Raw genomic sequence first — 17,878 nt, 5'->3', positions numbered from 1 at the left:
TCCCCCAAGAAAAGACAGCAGTTGGGAATCCCTGCCCCGCCCCTCCCCAACTCCCAGCCCAGGTCCCCTTCTCGCCCAGGAAGGAAAGCCCCCAGTATTGTGTAAGAAACTTGAGTTCCTACACTCTTAAAACAAGGAGTAGGGAAAGAGCAAGAGGCCACAACCTCAGCTGTAGCCATGGGGCAGCAGGAAGTAGCGTTTGGCCTCAGGAGGAGAAACAACAGAGATCCCGACTTAAGATAAGTAACTGTCCAGAAGCTGTGAGGGGTGAAGAGCACCTGGAGAGGCTTCTAGGCAGAGAGCACTGGCTGCTGGTCCATTTGGTTTCCAAACCCTTGGGCTCTGTCGGCCTTGGAGACAGACAGCTGGCCCACCTCACCGAACTAGTTAAAAAATACCAGCACTCCCAAGGACATACAGGAGCGAAGCACGTGTGAATGAGGTTGGGAGAGTCTCTGACTCCAAGGCAGTTATTTCCTCCTTCAACAGATGAGGAAACTGAAGCCAAAAGGAGGGCAAGCCCACGGCAGCAGCCAGCACATGATGGTCCAGCATCCTGCCCACCCTCCAGCCAGACACCAGGCGAGGAACTCCGGGATTGGTACGGGGCCCAGGCTCTAATCAGCTCCTTCCTCCAGCCCATAAAGAAAGAGTACAGCCTTGATGCCCACCTATGCCCTATCCAGGGCAGTTTTATTGGTGTCACTCGTAAAAGGCCTTTCCCATCAGCCCCAAGCCTTTGCCTTCCCTTTCTGAGAAAGAAGTTGGTTCCTGGTCCTGGCCTCCTGGGAAACAGCACACTTGGTCTGATGCCGCTGCAACACATGTGTGACACTCGGTGCAGATCCATGTGCAAATCTGTGTCCAGCTTCAGGGAGCAGAAGGGGGAGAGCCAGGTCTGTGTGTGGAAGCTGGGCAGAGCCCGGCTGGCTGTAGAGATGTGCGGGCAAGGTGAGCAGGCCCCAGATGCACCCCAGCTCCAGTGCCCACTGGTGTGGCTGAAGCTCAGGGTTTAGGGGCGGTATAATCAGAGATCCTGAGAGAGAAGCCCTTAGGCCAAAGCAGTAAGTGGAACAGGCCAGGGCAGGAGCCCAGGAGAGATTTCAGAGGGGGCAGCGTGCGTGCATGCACACAGCCCAGGGTCAGGAATATGATGTGAAAGGGGCCTTTGGTGTGTGGCTATGCTTCCCTTCCTTTCGGATCTGCAGGCCTGATCCCCTGGCCTCCTGAAGGGAACGCACCTAATGGGCAGGGGGGGGGGCGGGGGCGGGGGCGGGGGGGGGGGTGTTGGAAAGGAAGCTCAGCTGGAAGTGGTTTAGGCCTCAAAGCCCACATCCTGTGGGAGGGTCTATCAAGGGGCCTGGCTGTCACAGTCCTCAGAGCTAGTGGAGTGACAGTCCTCTAGGAGTAGAGATGGTCGACAACCTCCAGGGGAGAAGGTGGCCCAGAGGCTAGGAGGTGGGGTCAGTCCTGCCAGATCCAGGATCAGGAGGCCTCAGGCGAGCGCCTTCCCCCCTCCTCCTCCATCAGAAGCAGGCGGCGCCGGCCAGCCTCGTAATCGGCCTCGTCCACACTGACCAGCAGGCGGACAGCCTCCCGGCCCACGGCTTCACGCAGAGCCTCAGTCAGGAACACGCCCCGCAGGGCCTGCAGCAGGGCACCACTCAGGTAGTCACCCCAGAAGGCGTCCAGATAGGAGAGCTCTGAGAACTTGATGTCACAGACCACAGAGCCCAGGTCCCGTGAGCGCAGCACCGCCGTGGCCTGCCCAAACACGTCCAGCTGCCGTGCCAGGGCCTGGGGCCGCCGGGATGCCACGCCCTGCTCCAAGGCCGGCCCATGCTCGCAGTACTCTGCTCGCACCCTGAGCCGGATGTCTGCGGAGAAGGAGGGACTGGTCAGGGAGGGGCCGACACCCGACACACGGCGCGGGGGGGCCAGGGGGAAGAGGGGGACCGCCACCCTCCCTCACTCCCTCCAGCCTCCTCCTGCTGCCCCTCACTGTGGGTTGCACTGCACCAGCCCCACATCCTTCCCCCTTCTGGTAACCACACCCAAGTACAGGTGACACCCTCACTCGGCTTCTCTCTTGTGGTCTGACCTGTTACCTCCTGACCTGGTGGCCTTGCTCTTCCCCTCACGTGTCCCACTCCAGCCTCACCACCTCCTCGCTGCTCCCCCCACCAGCAGGCAGGTTCCGCCCGGCCCTGCCTCTCCTTCAGCCCGGGGTGTTCTCTCCCCAGCGTCCACAGGACTTACTCCCTCACTTCCTACAGGCCTTTGCTCAGAGGCCACCTCCCCAATGAGCCTACCTCGACCACCCTGTTTACCACCACCACCCGGCCCCAGGATTCCCAGCTCCCCTTTCCTTGCTCCACTTCTTCCCAAGGCACTTATCACCTTCTAACCTACTCTAAGCTCTCCCTTACCATCAGGCTTATCACCTGTCTCCCCGCAATGTGAGCTCCCTGAAGGAAGGGATTTTTGTCTGTCTTGTTCACTAGTGTAGCCCCGTCACATACAGTAGGTACTCAATACACATTTGTGAAAGAACCAATGCACGAATGAATGGACTTGCTTTTTAAGTAAGCAGCTTTACCCCTCTTGCGTCCTCGAACAGGGAGATTCACGTGGGGTCAGTCATATCCTCAGCCCCCCAACCACCAAGCAAGCACCAGGCCCAGGAGGCTCAAGGCTGGACCTGGGCTGGCTCTACTGCAAGCAGCAGCTCTCTTTCCACAGAGGTTGCCAAGAAGGTGGGCTGTTAAGCCCATAGCTGCTGGGGGCCGTTTTGCCACCAGGAGGGGAGAGAATGAAACCTACACAAGGCCAAGGATAGAGAGGAAAAGACTCCTGAGGTTCATCACGTGTGCCTGGAGCACCTGGATCTTCAGCTATAATCAAGTTCCTTTTTGCTTAAGCCAGTCTGAGTTGTGTTTGTCACTTATAACCCTGCCTACATCCACCCAAATGTGGTGGCAGTTCTGTGCAGGGGATAGGACATGGAACTTCCAAGGCTATCCCTGTAAATGTGACCTCAGGCATATCAACCCCTGTGGGATTACTGAATTCCCACCTGTGAATCGGGCTACTAACAGAACTTCCTCTCCACTCACAACAAAGGCTATCCTGAGGATCTGCTATAAGCTGGAAATGACAAGCAGTAGAATCACACGAACTCATTTAATTCACAAACGACCCTGTGAGGCAGGCCCTACTGTCACCCCAACTTACAGATGAGGAAATGGAAGCAAGGAGAAATGATTTGCCCAAGGTCGCACAGCCAGGGAGTAGCAAGGCATGACAGAGGGCACTGACCCTCCCACGCCCCACAGAGCAGCTTCAGGTCAGTGGAGCTGATTCTAATCCAGGAGCCTTCAGGCGCTAGCTATGTGACCTGGGACAAGTCACCACCTCTCTGAGCCCAGGTTCCTGCCTAAACCAGGGGACAATCCCTACTGGAAAGCCTGTTCAGATGATGGTCCACTGATGGGTGCTAAAAAATGGCAGCCACCAGCAGCTCTGCTGTGCCAAACGCTTTGCCCTTGGAGATTCAGCCTGATCAGCCCTGTGGGGCAGGGGCCACAATGAACCCATTTGACAGATGAGGTAACTGACGCTCTGGGAGGGGAAGTGTCATACCCCTGACTCCTTTCACCTTTCAAAGACTGTGTCACCACAGAGCAGAAAGTAGAAGGCAGGTCCCTGCTTCCCCAGGCGACTTCTCAGCACCACCCACTTCCTCCTCCCACCCCAAACCCCAAATGCTTCCTTTTTCTGCCTTGAGGGGAAGCTCACCCTCTCTGCTTGAGGCCCAGGAAAACCTACCTGGCCTTAGTCCCCAGGACTTCCCATAACACTCAGACCTGGCTCCCCCCACCCTAAGGATCAGATAAGACCTCTGGGCCCCCACCCTGGGCTCCTCTGAGTGTCTAGCCGTGCCCTCCGTGAGCGTGAGCCGGGAGGCAGGGGGCTGGGAGGGGCAGCACCTGTCCAAGGCCGCACGGGGCTGCTCAGTGGCAGAGGCACAGAGCCTGGTGGCGGAGAACGACAGACCTTGAGGCGAGTCCCGGCTCCGCCACTCTCTAGCTGTGGGGCCTTGGGCATGTGACCTCACCTCTCTGAGCCTCAGTTTCCCCATCTGAAAAACAAACAGACAAACAAGAGGTCCCTGCTGCACGATGGGGTCATGAGGATTAAATTAGGCAACTCATGAAGCATTTGACCCAGGGCCTAGACGCCAAAGGCACCCCAAAACAGGAACTGTGATTTCAACACTCACCTCTCTACCGCCACAGCCCCTGCCTAGGCCTCGCCCTCTCTCACCTGGGCCCCTGAGCCAACCTCCTCCCCTCCCCTCCTTCTTCAATCCCAGCTACATGCTCCCATAACCTGCCCTCCAGTCACAAGGGAAGTGGTCCCAGTACAAGCCTTACTCACAAAATGACCTGTCCACCTCTTCTGCTCAGAATGCCCATCACCCACCAAGGCCCGGCTCACGGGACCTGTGGCCCGCCCAGGTGAATCCCCTCCCAGATGGCCTTTCTCCTCAGCACAGACTGCTACTAGACCTGCGGTGGAAACTGTCTATTCACCCAGAGCCCACCGGGCGTGGTGGGGGTGGAAGGAGGACAGGATCAGGGGGGACCCTCATGTGTCCCATTCATCCTTCCATTCAACAGACATTTACTAAGTGCCAGGAGCACTTAGGTGGGGAGACACGAGCGCCCCGCCACAAGTGGGACTGGAAGACATGTGAGCCCCAGTCGAGGAGCACTTTGCATAGGCCGGGCCCTACCCCGGTGCTTTCCCTGTCTTAACCCCGGAGTCCTCACAGCACTTCCATTATCCCAAATACAGCTGAAGACATGGCCCAACCTCTGGTCTGGAACACAAGAGGACAGTACACAGAAGCGGAGGACAGGGAAGCCCCACTGGAGAAAAGGAGAGACGTGCGTTATCTGAGCCACCACTCCACCCCGGCCCTGAATCACGGGCATCACGCACAATCTCTCTTTATTCCTCGCCAAAATAACCGTAGGTGACACTTACATAGTACTTACTGCACTACCTTCACACATTTCACATCTATCACATACACCTTCACATCTATTGACCTTTTTGATCATGCCTACAACCTTATGAGGCAGTGCTATTGTCCCCTTTTTGTAGATGAGGAAACTAAGGCACAGAGGATGAGTCACCGGCCCAAGGCCACACAGGCAGGAAATGGCAGAGCTGGAATTCCAACCGAGATGCCTGGCTCCAGAGCCCAAGCTCTTTTAACTATCCCTATCCTGTTTGCTGCCTCTCATACAACCATACACAGAAGTCCATAATTAAAAGACATTCCAAGGGTCAGGAAAGGAAATTATAGAGAACGATTTAGATCGAAACAATCAGAGAGGACCTCTCCGGGAAATGACATTGGAAGTAAAATGTGACACAGGACAAGTAAGTCGAGACAGGAAAGCAGTGAAAAGAGAAGAGCGACTTTCCCAGAAGAGATCGGTGTGTGTGAAAGTCCAGAGGCAAAAAATGAACTTGGGGCGTTGACAGGCTGGGGGCCAGCATGGTGGAAAAGGGTACAAGGGGACAACTGGAGGCGCGGGGCTAACCGCACCCTGGCAGGCTGGGGCGGGGAGTCTGGGGCCTCCTGAGCTGACCACACCTCTCTGCACCTCGGTGGCCTCCTCCATAGAACCACCTCACCCCAGTACCTGTTCTCATGGGGCTACTGTGAGGATTACACGGCTGGATGCAGGTAAAGGGCTGAGGCCAGTGTCTGGCACTCCTCTGAGTGCAGCAGGAAGGAAGTGGCCTCAGGATACCAAGCCAACTCCAGCTGCTCTGCAGAAGCAGCAGGGCGGTCAGAAAAAGAGCCAGGGCAGCACTCACGGAAGGCTGAAGGTGGCTGAATAGTTTCCTCCGGCCAGGAACACACCAAGCATTTGTCAACAGTCCCTCTCCAATGGTAGGGAGATGCTCCCTGCCCCCAGGGCGGAGGGTGGGGCCCCGTCCTCCTCGAGAGGAGAGCTGCTCCCGCTTCCTGCACTCAGGTGGGCCCCAACACTTTTTTTTTTTTAAATAAATTTATTTATTTATTTATTTTTGGCTGCGTTAGGTCCTCGTTGCTGCGCACGGGCTTTCTCTAGTTGCGGAGAGCGGGGGCTACTCTTCGTTGTGGTGCGCGGGCTTCTCACTGCGGTGGCTTCTCTTGTTGCAGAGCACGGGCTCTAGGCACGCGCGGGCTTCGGTAGTTGTGGCACGTGGGCTCAGCAGTTGTGGCTCGTGGGCTCCAGAGCACAGGCTCAGTAGTTGTGGTGCCCAGGCTTAGTTACTCACAGCATGTGGAATCTTCCTGGACCAGGGCTCGAACCCGTGTCCCCTGAATTGGCAGGCGGATTCTTAACCACTGCACCACCAGGGAAGCCCCCCAACACTCTCTTGTCCCTCTACCCGACACCTCTTCAGTCTCTCTTCTGGGACAGAATGGGCCGCAGAGGGAAATGGGAGGGGCTTTCCAGTGGGGGATCAGGAAAGGTATGAGGGACAGGCCCAGGTGAGCAGGTGAGCAGCCTTCCATGCCAGACCCTGTGCTGGGTGTGGTTGGAGGCCAGGGATGACTCTCACTCAGGTCTCCCCTCCAGGAGTTACTAATAGGAAAGGCTGGGGACACAGAGGACCTGTGCCCAGCAGAGAGAATCAGCCAGTAAGCTCTAAGGGACAGACTCCGCCCTCCAATGCCACACAAATACCAGCACCTCCTCTGGACTAAAGCCAGCCTCCTCTCCTGCTCCAGTCTTTTCCCCAAGGCACAGCCAGAGTCACGGTGTCACTGTAAAGTTCTTCAACCTTTCCTGAACTAATGGATGGAGGCAGTGAGCAGCTGCTGACACCAAGGGCAGTAACAGACAAGCAGCGTCTGCCTGCTTCCTAAAGGAAGAGCACAATACCACCTAGGAGGTGAGCTTGAAAAAAAACAGAAGGGGGGCTTCCCTGGTGGTGCAGTGGTTAAGAATCCGCTTGTCAATGCAGCGGACACAGGTTCGATGCCTGGTCCAGGAAGATCCCACATGCCGCGGAGCACCTAAGCCCATGTGCCACCAGTACTGAGCCTGTGCTCTAGAGCCCTCGAGCCACAACTACTGAGCCCGCGTGCCACAACTACTGAAGCCCATGCAACAAGAGAAGCCACCGCAATGAGAAGCCCATGCGCAGCAACGAAGACCCAATGCAGCCCCCAAAATTAATTAATTAATTAATTTAAATTATTAAAAAAAAAAAAAAAAGAAGGGCATTTCCTGGCGGTCCAGGGGTTAGGATGCTGCACTTTCGTTGCCAAGGGCGGGGGTTCGATCCCTGGTCAGGAAACTAAGATCCTGCAAGCCGCACAGCGTGGCCAAAATAAGAAAACAAAAAAACAAAACCATCAAACCAGAATCTGATCAAGCCTCTCCAGGCCCAACTACCAATTTTCAGGAAATACAGACGACAGGGGAACATGTTCTGTCAATCCTACCACAGAATGCAATCTGTAAAATCCAGTCTTTGGGAAACACTACGGGACAACTACTTTCAACAAATACAATGCAAGGGTGGTGGGGGAGAAATAAGAGGTGGTGGGGGAATCCTATAAATTAGGAGAGACTTAAGAGAACCAATATTTATAAGAATTAGAAATTTAAGCACTGAGCAGACACATGAGAGTAAGAAGTTATTGTTATTTTTTTGGTGTGTGTTTTTTTTTTTAAGAATTCTTATCCTTTTTTTTTGTCTGCGCAGGTTGCAGGATCTTAGTTTCCCAACCAGGAATTGAACCCGGGCCACGGCAGTGAAAGCGCCAAGTCCAAGTCCTAACCACTGGACCGTCAGGGAACTCCCCAATTCTTATCTTCTAGAAATACACAGTGAAAAATCTACCAGTGAAATAAAAGGACACCTGGAACTGACTCCAAAACAACGTGGCTAATGAAACAAGATCAGCCACGACCTGACAACTGCTGAGGTTGGGTGCCGGGGAGCCAGGATTCGTTATGCTAATCTGTCTGCTTCTATTTCTTCTCCACAGGAAACACTGAAGGGAAAAAACGCAAAGCTCAGCCTGTCATTCAAGTCCTCCAACTGCTTTCCATCATTTAAAAAAACGCAAAGCCTGGCCCGTGGCTCCCAGGCTCTGCGGGTTGGGCCCCTGGTCACCTCTCCTGCCCTCACCTCCTGGCAGCCTCCCGCACTCCCTCTGCTCCAGCCCTGACAGCTTCCTCTCGATCCCAGCACCACCACTGCCATGTCCCCACACAGGCCTCTGCTCCTGCTGTCCCCTCAATCTGAAACACCCTGCCTCAGCCATCCACACACTCCTACCTCTCTTCCTGTCTTCTGAGAGGCCTTCCTAGACCACCCTACCTTGAAAATCCACCTAGAACTGCATTTTCCATCATTCTCTACTTGTTTCTCCTCACAGTTGACATCTGAAGTTTCTCTTCCTTCCCTTAGCCTTCTCCTCCCACCAGAACACAAGCTCCATGAGGACAGGGGCCTCCAGTCCCTTCTGCTGGATGTAAGCAGGTAGTCAATGCTCTATAAACACACGTGGAACAACCAGATGAGCAAACCCGAGCTCCAGCCCAGCCCTGCCACTCCGCACGGTGGGGGACGGCACCCGTACCCCAAGGGCCGTCTTGAGAGCTCAAGGTGAGGTGAGGAGCACGCTCAGCACAGAGCGCAGTGGACGGCCCTGAGAGGGGTGTGCAGACTCAGAGGTCCTGTGTCTGAGCCCAGGATCCCCCATGGCCCCTGCCTCACACTCTTGGGGCCTCAGGCGTTCAGTCTGGTTCTCTCCCTCAGTGGAAGGCAGCTGCCTGGGGGTCGACCCCCACAGCTATCACAGGGGAGGAGGCGGCAAGAATGGCAGACCCGTTCCTCACTCAGGTCTGGAGGGACCTCCTTCCACCCCTGGGACTAGGCCATTGCCATCTTCAGGGCAGAAAACCAGGGCCCTACCGGGGAAAGCCGCCCTCCGGCCCCACCCTGCCTGGTGAGTCAGCAGTCAGACCTGCACAGCCATGCCCCACAGCAAGAGACCGCCACACCCGGGTTCACAACCTCCCCACCCTCAGAGAAGAGATGGAGGCCTCCAGCAGCAAGACCCTGCCGGCCTCAGCCTGGCCTGCTCCCTAGGGAGGCAGTGACTCTCTAGGCCACCCAGCCAGGGGGTGGCTCTGGTAATTAACTCCTGACTCTGGGGAGCGGCACAACCAAACAGCCACCCCCTCAAGTGCGGGCTGTCTGAGGACTCAGGCTGGCTCCACTGGCCTGTTCCTCCTGAAAGCAGCCAGCACAGGTGTCTACAGCCTCATCTAGGGAGCAGCTAGGACCACCACGGCCCGGGGGGCCACAATGGGCACCGGGAGGAGGCAGGCTCATGCGCTCTGGGGGCTGGAGGCTCTGCAGATGGCAGGAGGGAGCGCCCCGAGGCCAAGGTCTCCTGGGGGATGCAGAGCTGCCGCCACCTGCCCCTCAACCTTCCCTCCTGTAATTCCACCCCCACCCATCCAGCCTGAGCCACTCACCAGCTGATACCCTCTGTGACCAGAGCCTTGCCCAACTCAGAGGAGGCGGTACCAGAGGGGCGTGCGGGAGTGTGTGAGACAGCGTGTGCCCTACCCGTGCCTGTGTCCTCCCCTCAGGACCAGTGAGAATTTCTCAAGGGCAAGGTCTGCATGAGTCTGCATAGCAGAGTCCCCTAACCCTCCCAACCCACCTGTCTGCAGGTGCAGTCAACCCTATATCCAAAATGTTCCTTTATTTCCTTAAGTCCACCTCCTTCTCACCCTCTCCAACGCCACTACCCCAGGCCAGACCTCTGCCTCATCCTTGCTGGACTGTGAAGCCCCTCCACTCATTTCTCTGCTTCCACTTTGTTGGATTTATTTCATGTGCACCTACAGAGCATGTGCTACATGTCCAGCCCTGTTCTAAGCACTCTGCAAATTGTAACTCATTTATTAACTGATTTTCCAGATGAAATCGGAGTTCCTTTAAAAACTGGTATCAGATCACTTCACTCCCTTGCTAAAAACCCTTGGAAAGCACTTGACTCATAGAATAAAATCTAACTCCCATCTGCTCTGAGGCCTGCCAGGCCCGGCTGCTCAGCCCCTGCCTGGCTCCTCCAACAAAAAATGACATTGAGGGCAGGGGACTGTCAGGAAAGGCTTCCTGGAGGAGGCGGCACACAACACAATCCTTCAACTATGGGCAGGATGTAGACAAGCGAGTAGGCAACAGAAAGGACAGGGATTCCACTGTGCTGTACAGATGCATGGAGCTGCTGCCCACCCACTGGGTGTCACACCCCAGATGAGGGCCCACTTCTCCCACCCTTCAGCTCCACTGGCTGCCACAGGCACCGCACATGCACTCCCAAGGCACGCACAGACACCTACCACAGGTCACTTTGGCTTCTGAGGTGGGCCCGGCTGGCTCCTGCTGCTGCTGGGGGGTAGCTGGACCCCCTCTCTGCCGCCGTCTGGCGCCACCACTGGGACGGCCCCGACTCCGCCGCTGCCGTTTAGTTGGGGGAGAACCTGAGGAGAGAAAGATGGTGTAGGTTGAAGACCAGATGATGGGTGGAGCACCAAGGTGGGTGCCCAAGGAAGCGCTCAAGGCTGGACTCCATGCTGTCAGACCCTGGGTGAGCCCCTCTGCTTCCTGGGCCCTAAGATGGCGAATAAGTACAAGTTAGCACCATCTAGAAGGACAGATGAGCACACCCCACCACCTGGCAGTCCCACTCTCAGGTGTGACCCCAGAGAAACCCTGACTACTCACACCAGGAAACAGGCAGGACAACAGTAGCTGGAGCTTTGTTTATAGTTCCTAACCACATAAACCTGAAAACAATGTAAATGTCTGGCAAAAGGTACACAGAGTAATTTCCACAATAGATTGCTTAGTGAAATAAAGCAAGTGAAAAACAAATATCTACAGTTTGCTATGTTTTGTATAAAAAAGGAGGGGAAACAAGAATATATACATTATTTGCTATTTTTGCAAGATGAAACACTGTAAGGCTATGTCAGAAATGAATAAAATTGATTATCTATTGGGAGAGAGAAAAACACCAATGGGAATGATACTTCTAAGAACATCTTTTTTACATCCTTTAGTTTTGACTTTGGAATCGTGTAACTGTTTTACAACATACTCAAAAAATTAACAAGAGACAAAAGAAACAAACCATAAAATTAAACAGAAACAGAAACAAATGGATCTAGCTACATATAAAATCAGTAACAAGCAACAGGAAAAAGAAGGATCTTAAGTAACTAGCAAGAACATTCTGACTGTAAACTCTCAGTAGGATATACTCTGAAAACAATTAGAACCACAAAAAAATATTATGTTTCATTCAGTAGACACAGCAGTGGTACTGACATTATAAATTTGAAGCTATTTCTTTACTGTTGTAAAATAAAGCAAAATAAGTCCATGTCTTAACGTTACCAAGAACCAAGATTTTCAGTGTAAGACAAAAAAGTCCTCGTAGGACTACTGAGCCCGTGTGCCGCAACTACTGAAGCCCGCGCACCCTAGAGACGGGCTCCGCAACAAAGAGAAGCCACCACAATGAGAAGCCCGCGTACCACAATGAAGAACACCCCCGCTCGCCGCAAGCAGAGAAAGCCCACACGCAGCAACGAAGACCCAACGCAGCCAAATATAAATTAATTTAAAAAAAAAAAAGTCCTTGTAGGGAATTCCCTGGTGGTCCAGTGGTTACGACCCCACAATTTCACTGCTGAGGGCACAGGTTCAATCCCTGGTCAGGGAACTAATGTCCCCACAAGCAGCGCAGCCAAAAAGAAAAATCCTTATAACGTTATGTTTGAATTGAAAACTCTAATATGGACTTTTATGAAAAGCAGTTTCTAGTTCTGTTCACTGTAAGCGCCTAAAACAATGCGCATACTCAGCACCCAGATCTTGGTCTCCAAATACCGCTGCCTCTAAGAGAAACCAGGCTTCTGGAACCAGCTGATTCCAGGGCTGGGGAAGGGAAAATACGAGTGAATCCAGGACATCTTGCAGTCCATCTTGCAGTCCTACAAAGCAGGAAGCACCCAAAGAATGATGGAGACACATCAAAAGGACACAGGACCTAGCCAACTTGAACATCAGGAAGAATAACTAATTGATTATAACAGTAAATAAATAAGAATACATGAGTCTATGGTGACACCCCTCACTAAGTAAAAAGAGAGAGGGAGGGATGGAGGGAAAGAGAAAAGTAAAACTCCTCTTGAGAAAATGCCAGCTAACAGACATAGGAAAGAATTAGAAAAACACCATTTCATGAACACCAATGTAATAACTGGTTCAGGCAGAGATCACCAATGGCTGCTACACCCACTGGGGATGCTGTTGGGGAACACGACATGCCAAAGTGTCATCCCACAGATTATTTACTAACCACAAGGGGAAAAAATATCTCTATACGAAGGACAAATACAGCAGACACCACCTTAACCAAGTGATCAAACTTGCTCACTCACAACAGGAAAACCAGGCCTCCTGATGTGCTCTAATGTGAAGACCACGGCATCAACCAAGGAGAATTCCAGCCAAAAACACATAACCTGAATCTAACCAACTCTCCAAACCCGATTCCCAAACTACAGGGGACAGATGGATAAGTTAAATGATACCATCAGGAAATTATTAGGCATATCCGGAAACAATCAGGACATTGTACAAAACAAGTGGCCTGGTCAACGTCATGGGGGAAAAAAGAAAAAGGTATGGGGTGGGGGTGGGGGGGTTCCATAGTAAGAGATTAAGGAGACTAATAACTGAATGTACAGCAACACAACTGTGAGTGGGTCCTGAAAGTGCAGACAATATTGAGAAGATCTGAAAATGGACCATTAGGATATCAGAGAATTAGTACTTATGTCCTTTCTTAGGTATGACAGTAGTCTTGAAGTGGTATCAGACAATCTTCTGATTCTCAGGAGATGCCTGTCAATTTAGGGGTAAAGTGTCCTGATGCCTATAATTTACTTTCAAAGAGTTCAACAAAAAAAAACAGAATTAGGGACTTCCCTGGTGGTCCAGTGGTTGAGAATCCACCTTCCAATGCAGGGGACACAGGTCCGATCCCTGGTCGGGGAACTAAAATCTCACATGCCACGGGGCAATTGAGCCCGCAAGTGCCACAGCTAGAGAGAAGCCTGCACACTGCAACGAAAAATCCCAAGTGCCGAAACTAAGACCCGACGCAGCCAAAAACAAACAAATAAATATTTTTTAAAAAAAAACAGAATTACATATACACGCACATAAAGCAAAACTGGCAAAATGTTAAAATTACTGAGTCTAGGTGGAAGATACAAACACATTCACTGTACTAATCTTTCAACTTCTCGGTATATTTGAAATACGTTTGAATGATTAAAAACTTGGGGGAGGGGAGGAGAGTGGATAAATTAATTGCCATGGCAATTAAACAAAACCAGTTAGAAACCTAACATGAATAAATCTCAGAAACATGTCCAACAAAGACAGCCAGGTGAAGAATGACACCCATGATGTGGGGCCATTTAAATGACATATAAAACCACAAGAAACAATTCCATAAGTTGTTTCTGGACACGTGCTTTTGCAACAACAAACACACACACACACACACACAAACACAAAGCAAAAATGAGACAGAATCACCCCATGGGCTCCTTCCTTGATGGGTCAGGATGGGGTAGTTTCATCAGGGTTCAGAAGGAAGAGAGAGAGACTGCTGGCACGCCCACAGGGCTGGGCTCACCTGTCTCCCACTGACCCTGCTCAGCATTTGAAGAACTCCTTGACTGCTGACTGCGACGGCAGCCGCCCTCCGTCCTCTTTGAAGAAGAGCTGGACGTGCCATAGCTGGAGCGTTCTGGAGACACTGTGGGGAGAGAAGAATGGAAAGAAGTATTCAAAGCCCACGACTTCTCCCAGGCCCAGCCTCCAATTCCCACCCCCTTACCCCCACCCCAGAAGAAAGCCTGCCCCACAGGGTGCCTGAGTTCCGCAGAACTCAAAGTCCAGATACCCACTCCCTCTCAAACACCTGCAGCCCAGTAATTGCTCGGTGCCTCCCGGGGTAAAAGACTCATCACCTTCTGGGGCCACCCAATCCATGTCTACAGCAACTCCAATTGTCAGTTATCCTGTACGCTGAGTTATGGTCAGGATTCCTGCAATGCTGCCTGCCCCCATCCGTCAACTGCCCCCGGCTCTCCCTGAGGCCCCGAAGAGTAAGCAGGCCTCTGCAGGGTCCCCAAATCTTCTCTTCCAGAGCCTGACCTCCAGACATATTTTTCCAAAAATGCTGTCAGTTCTGCACAAGGGATGCCTTTCTCCTGGTTACCCAAATCCCATGGGCTTACCCTGGGCAGGGAAGCTCACAAAACCCCTCCCTAAACTAGCCACAGCACCTCTAGTAATCCCGCCAAGGGCTCAAAAGCTCAAAGCCTATGCACACAAGGAGCTCTTCACCTTCTCAGGACTGCTGTCCTATAGGAGCACTTCCCTTACAAGGATTAAGGGCACCAACTCTGGAGACAAACCAGCAAGGTTTAAATCCTAGCTCCCACTTTCTAGCTGTGTTATCTGCAAGCTCCTATGTGACATGGCTTCTCACCTACCACTCTGTCCTTACTTTGACCTCTGCTCCTGCCACACTGGCCTCTGATAATGCCAAACTCAGTCCTACCTCAGGACTTAAAAGCTTGTCTTTCCCTCTGCCTGGAATTTCCTACTCTGAGATCTATGCACCAGAGTGGCAGTGCAGCCTCAGTTCAAACGCCACCTTCTCAGAAAGGTCTTGACTGGTTATGGAATCTTAAAGCGGCCTCCTTTCACTCTGAAGCATTCCACTCCCCACCTTCTCTCTCTGCTCCATGACTCTGTTTCAATCCTTCCATAACTACATCTAAAAGTAAATCGTTCAAATAAAATCATCTTCATATACAGAATTAGAAAAAGTAAATCGTTCATCTGTCTTAGAGTCTTGATACTCCCCCCAAATGTTTGTTCCTCATGGAACACTTTGTCAGTCCCGTCAAGCTGTAACTCCTGTTCCCTATTCCCCGGGCACACAGGATTCAGCTGTTATATGTGGGCAATCTGCCTAACTTCTCCAACCTACTGCTTTCCCTGTACAGTGGGGACGGTGAAAGGACTTCCTCTTAGGATTACCGGGAGGATATAGGGTGATAGTACATATGAAGAAGGGCTTACTGCTGTGCCTGGCAAGAAGTAAGCCCTCTGTAAACAGACGCCACAAACATGACTATTGATGTAGCCAAATTCCACAAGCTCACCCCTCCCAATGCCATGCCTCCTCCCTCTTGTGTTTCTCATTGATACCCTGGGAGGAGGAAAGAGTGCGATGGGACACATACTGAGATGGCACTCTCCATATCAGACACCGTGGAGGCCCAGCGAAAGCAAGGCCCTCTCCCCACCGGAAGTCTGTCACCCTCCCATTCCACCATACCTGGCCAGCGCCTCTTGCGCGCCAGGTGTGGCAGCAAATCGTGACGGGACAGCACGCGCAGGAGTTGCCCCAGCAGCCGCAGGTTGCTCTCGTCGCACTGCCCGCGGCGCTCCAGCTCCAGCAGCAGCTCCAGGCCGCTGCGGGCGCGGGCCAGGCCGCCGGCGGCGCCGGGGACCTCGTCCAGCAGGAAGGCTAGCAGCTCCAACTCGCACTCGGTCAGTTCCCCGCCCACCACCTCGAACATACGGTGAAGCGACAGCATCCCGTAGTAGTCCAGGCACTCATCCTCCTCCCAGCTCGGGGCCGGGGTCGACCCGGACAGCGCCATACCCGGGGGAGGGGGGCGGAATAAGCTCAGAACGAGGGCCTAGAACACACACAGCGGGGAGGGGGCAGTGGTCAGCGACGCGGGGACCCGGACCTCACCCCCGCCAGTGCGTCTCCCCCTCCGCGTGCCGCCGGGCAGGGCCACCCTCACGTCCCAGCCGTTTTAGCCTCCCCCTTCTCCCTCAAAAGAATGGTATCGCCCGAGGTCCCCTAGTAACAGGTCCAGACGCCAGACCCCGCTCGTCCTCCGACCAGTCGGGCAGGCCCAGCCCGAATGCCCCTCCCCAGGTGGTATGTTCCGAACAAACCTCCCACCCGACTAAGTGACTCAGTCCGAACAAGCCTGGGGGCCCAACGCGGGGCACCCCGCCAAGTACCCTTTGACTATGGGTACTACTATCCAGACATGTTCCCTGGCTGCATCCAGAGTTACTGTCCGATCAGCCCCACAGCTCCACCTAAGTGGTACAGTCCTAAAGTGACCCTCTGCCCCCTACAGTGGGACCGACCAAAGCAGCCCTTTGCTCCACACAGGTGGCGCTGTGCGAATCCGACCCCCTCGCCCTGTAAGGGTGGTACCGCCCTCTCCCCAGCACCCAGGTGGTCCGGTCTACCCGCCACCAGTAGCTTGTAGGCCTCTCCACATCCTCACCGAATTCCGGCGCCTCACGACTCCTGGGCGACGGCCGCAGCCACTTGTTTTGGATCTTTCTGGCACCTTCTCTATTATTACGCCTGCGTCACCTCGCTCCTCCTCCTTCCCCCAACTCGCGCAGGTGCGACCGCCACGCCCCTTAGGCGCAAGCGCAGAGAGGCTTCCAAGCCCCTCCCCCGGGCCCGCCCCCAACCGTAACGTCCGGCCGCCCTGTACTGCGCCTGCGCAGAGGGAGAGTGGTTCTGCGTCAGGGCTAGATCTGGTACCATTTTGCCGGATCGCTTCTGCCGGTGACATAAGCTACAGGGTCCTTGTTGCCCTCACGACCTGTTGAAACTACTCATGTCACGGACTACAGCCCCCTCCTAATCACGACCTAAACGCCCACATTACCACTGCTCCCAGCTGCCCATGGCAAAGGACCACAATCACGACCGTCCTAGCTCCGAGTAGCACCCAGGTCCCTTATGATCCGGACTTGGACTCCCCTCTGTTAGACTGCCCCTTACTTCTTTTGGCGACCTACATCCCATCTGTGCCATCTCATGATCTCGACTGCAATCCCTCCTCATCCAACAGAAATCCCCCATCTATAAGTTCCTTCCCCGATCAAGACCAAGACTCCCTCATCTCATCTTAGAAATCAATACCTCCTTCCTGATTACAATAGGTCCCTCCATCTCCACTGTGCACCTCCTGATGGCGTCCATCATGACTCCCCCATTACAGTCAGACTCCCCCCTCAAGGAACTCTAATGCCCCCCCCATAACCCCTTCCAATCCCTGCCCTCCAAGGTCACGGGGACTCCCAATAGCCCTTCTTTAACCTGCACCTGCCAGTTTCACTCTGGCAAGAGCAGGTCTCTATCAGGAGATTTGGCATCGAGACTGCATGTCTGAGTACCGCCACCCTGCCCCCCACTTAGGTGACTCAAGGTCAGGGCCCGCTCGTGCCTTGAGACAAGGCCCCTCCCCGGACCTGTTCCCACCCCCGGAATTATCACCCTTTGGGAGGCGGAAGGCCTGGGTCCCGCCTGGCACTGGTTCAGCACTAGCTCTGCTTGGGCTGAGGCAGTGACCTCCGAAGAGTCCCTTCCCCTCTCCCTGATGGCAGTTGTCACCTATTGAAACCCAATCCTGGGCCGGACACACAGTAGGAGCCCAATAAGTGAATATCATTAAATCAACCAAAGAGGGTGAGGGAAGGGAAGGCAATTTTACAAACAGGGAAGGACTATCTATGTCCATGTTAGATGGGTTAAAGTGAGCATCCACGGTGTATCAGGCCCTGTGCTGACTGCTTTTACCTGTTTGATTTCATCCAATCCCCTCAACAGCCTTTGAGGTGGATG

At 53.6% G+C, this 17,878-nt stretch overlaps 1 protein-coding gene across 1 annotated transcript; it reads right to left on the bottom strand.

Annotated features, from left to right (window-relative positions):
- Positions 1–664: 664 nt before the first annotated feature.
- DEDD2 (death effector domain containing 2) lies at positions 665–16,645 on the bottom strand. Its single transcript, XM_068527728.1, has 5 exons — positions 16,524–16,645; positions 15,545–15,911; positions 13,826–13,948; positions 10,449–10,589; positions 665–1,877 (listed from the first exon to the last, which is right to left on the bottom strand). The coding sequence occupies exons 2-5, from the start codon at positions 15,870–15,872 to the stop codon at positions 1,486–1,488; spliced, it is 984 nt and encodes a 327-aa protein (XP_068383829.1). The 5' UTR covers positions 15,873–15,911; positions 16,524–16,645; the 3' UTR covers positions 665–1,485.
- Between the last annotated feature and the right edge of the window lie 1,233 nt (positions 16,646–17,878).

Source organism: Eschrichtius robustus, chromosome 19 (genome assembly GCF_028021215.1).
Source record: "Eschrichtius robustus isolate mEscRob2 chromosome 19, mEscRob2.pri, whole genome shotgun sequence".
Classification (NCBI taxonomy): domain Eukaryota; kingdom Metazoa; phylum Chordata; class Mammalia; order Artiodactyla; family Eschrichtiidae; genus Eschrichtius; species Eschrichtius robustus.
The sequence above is the reverse complement of the archived record's forward strand: the minus strand, read 5'-3'. Positions and strand labels throughout refer to the sequence as shown.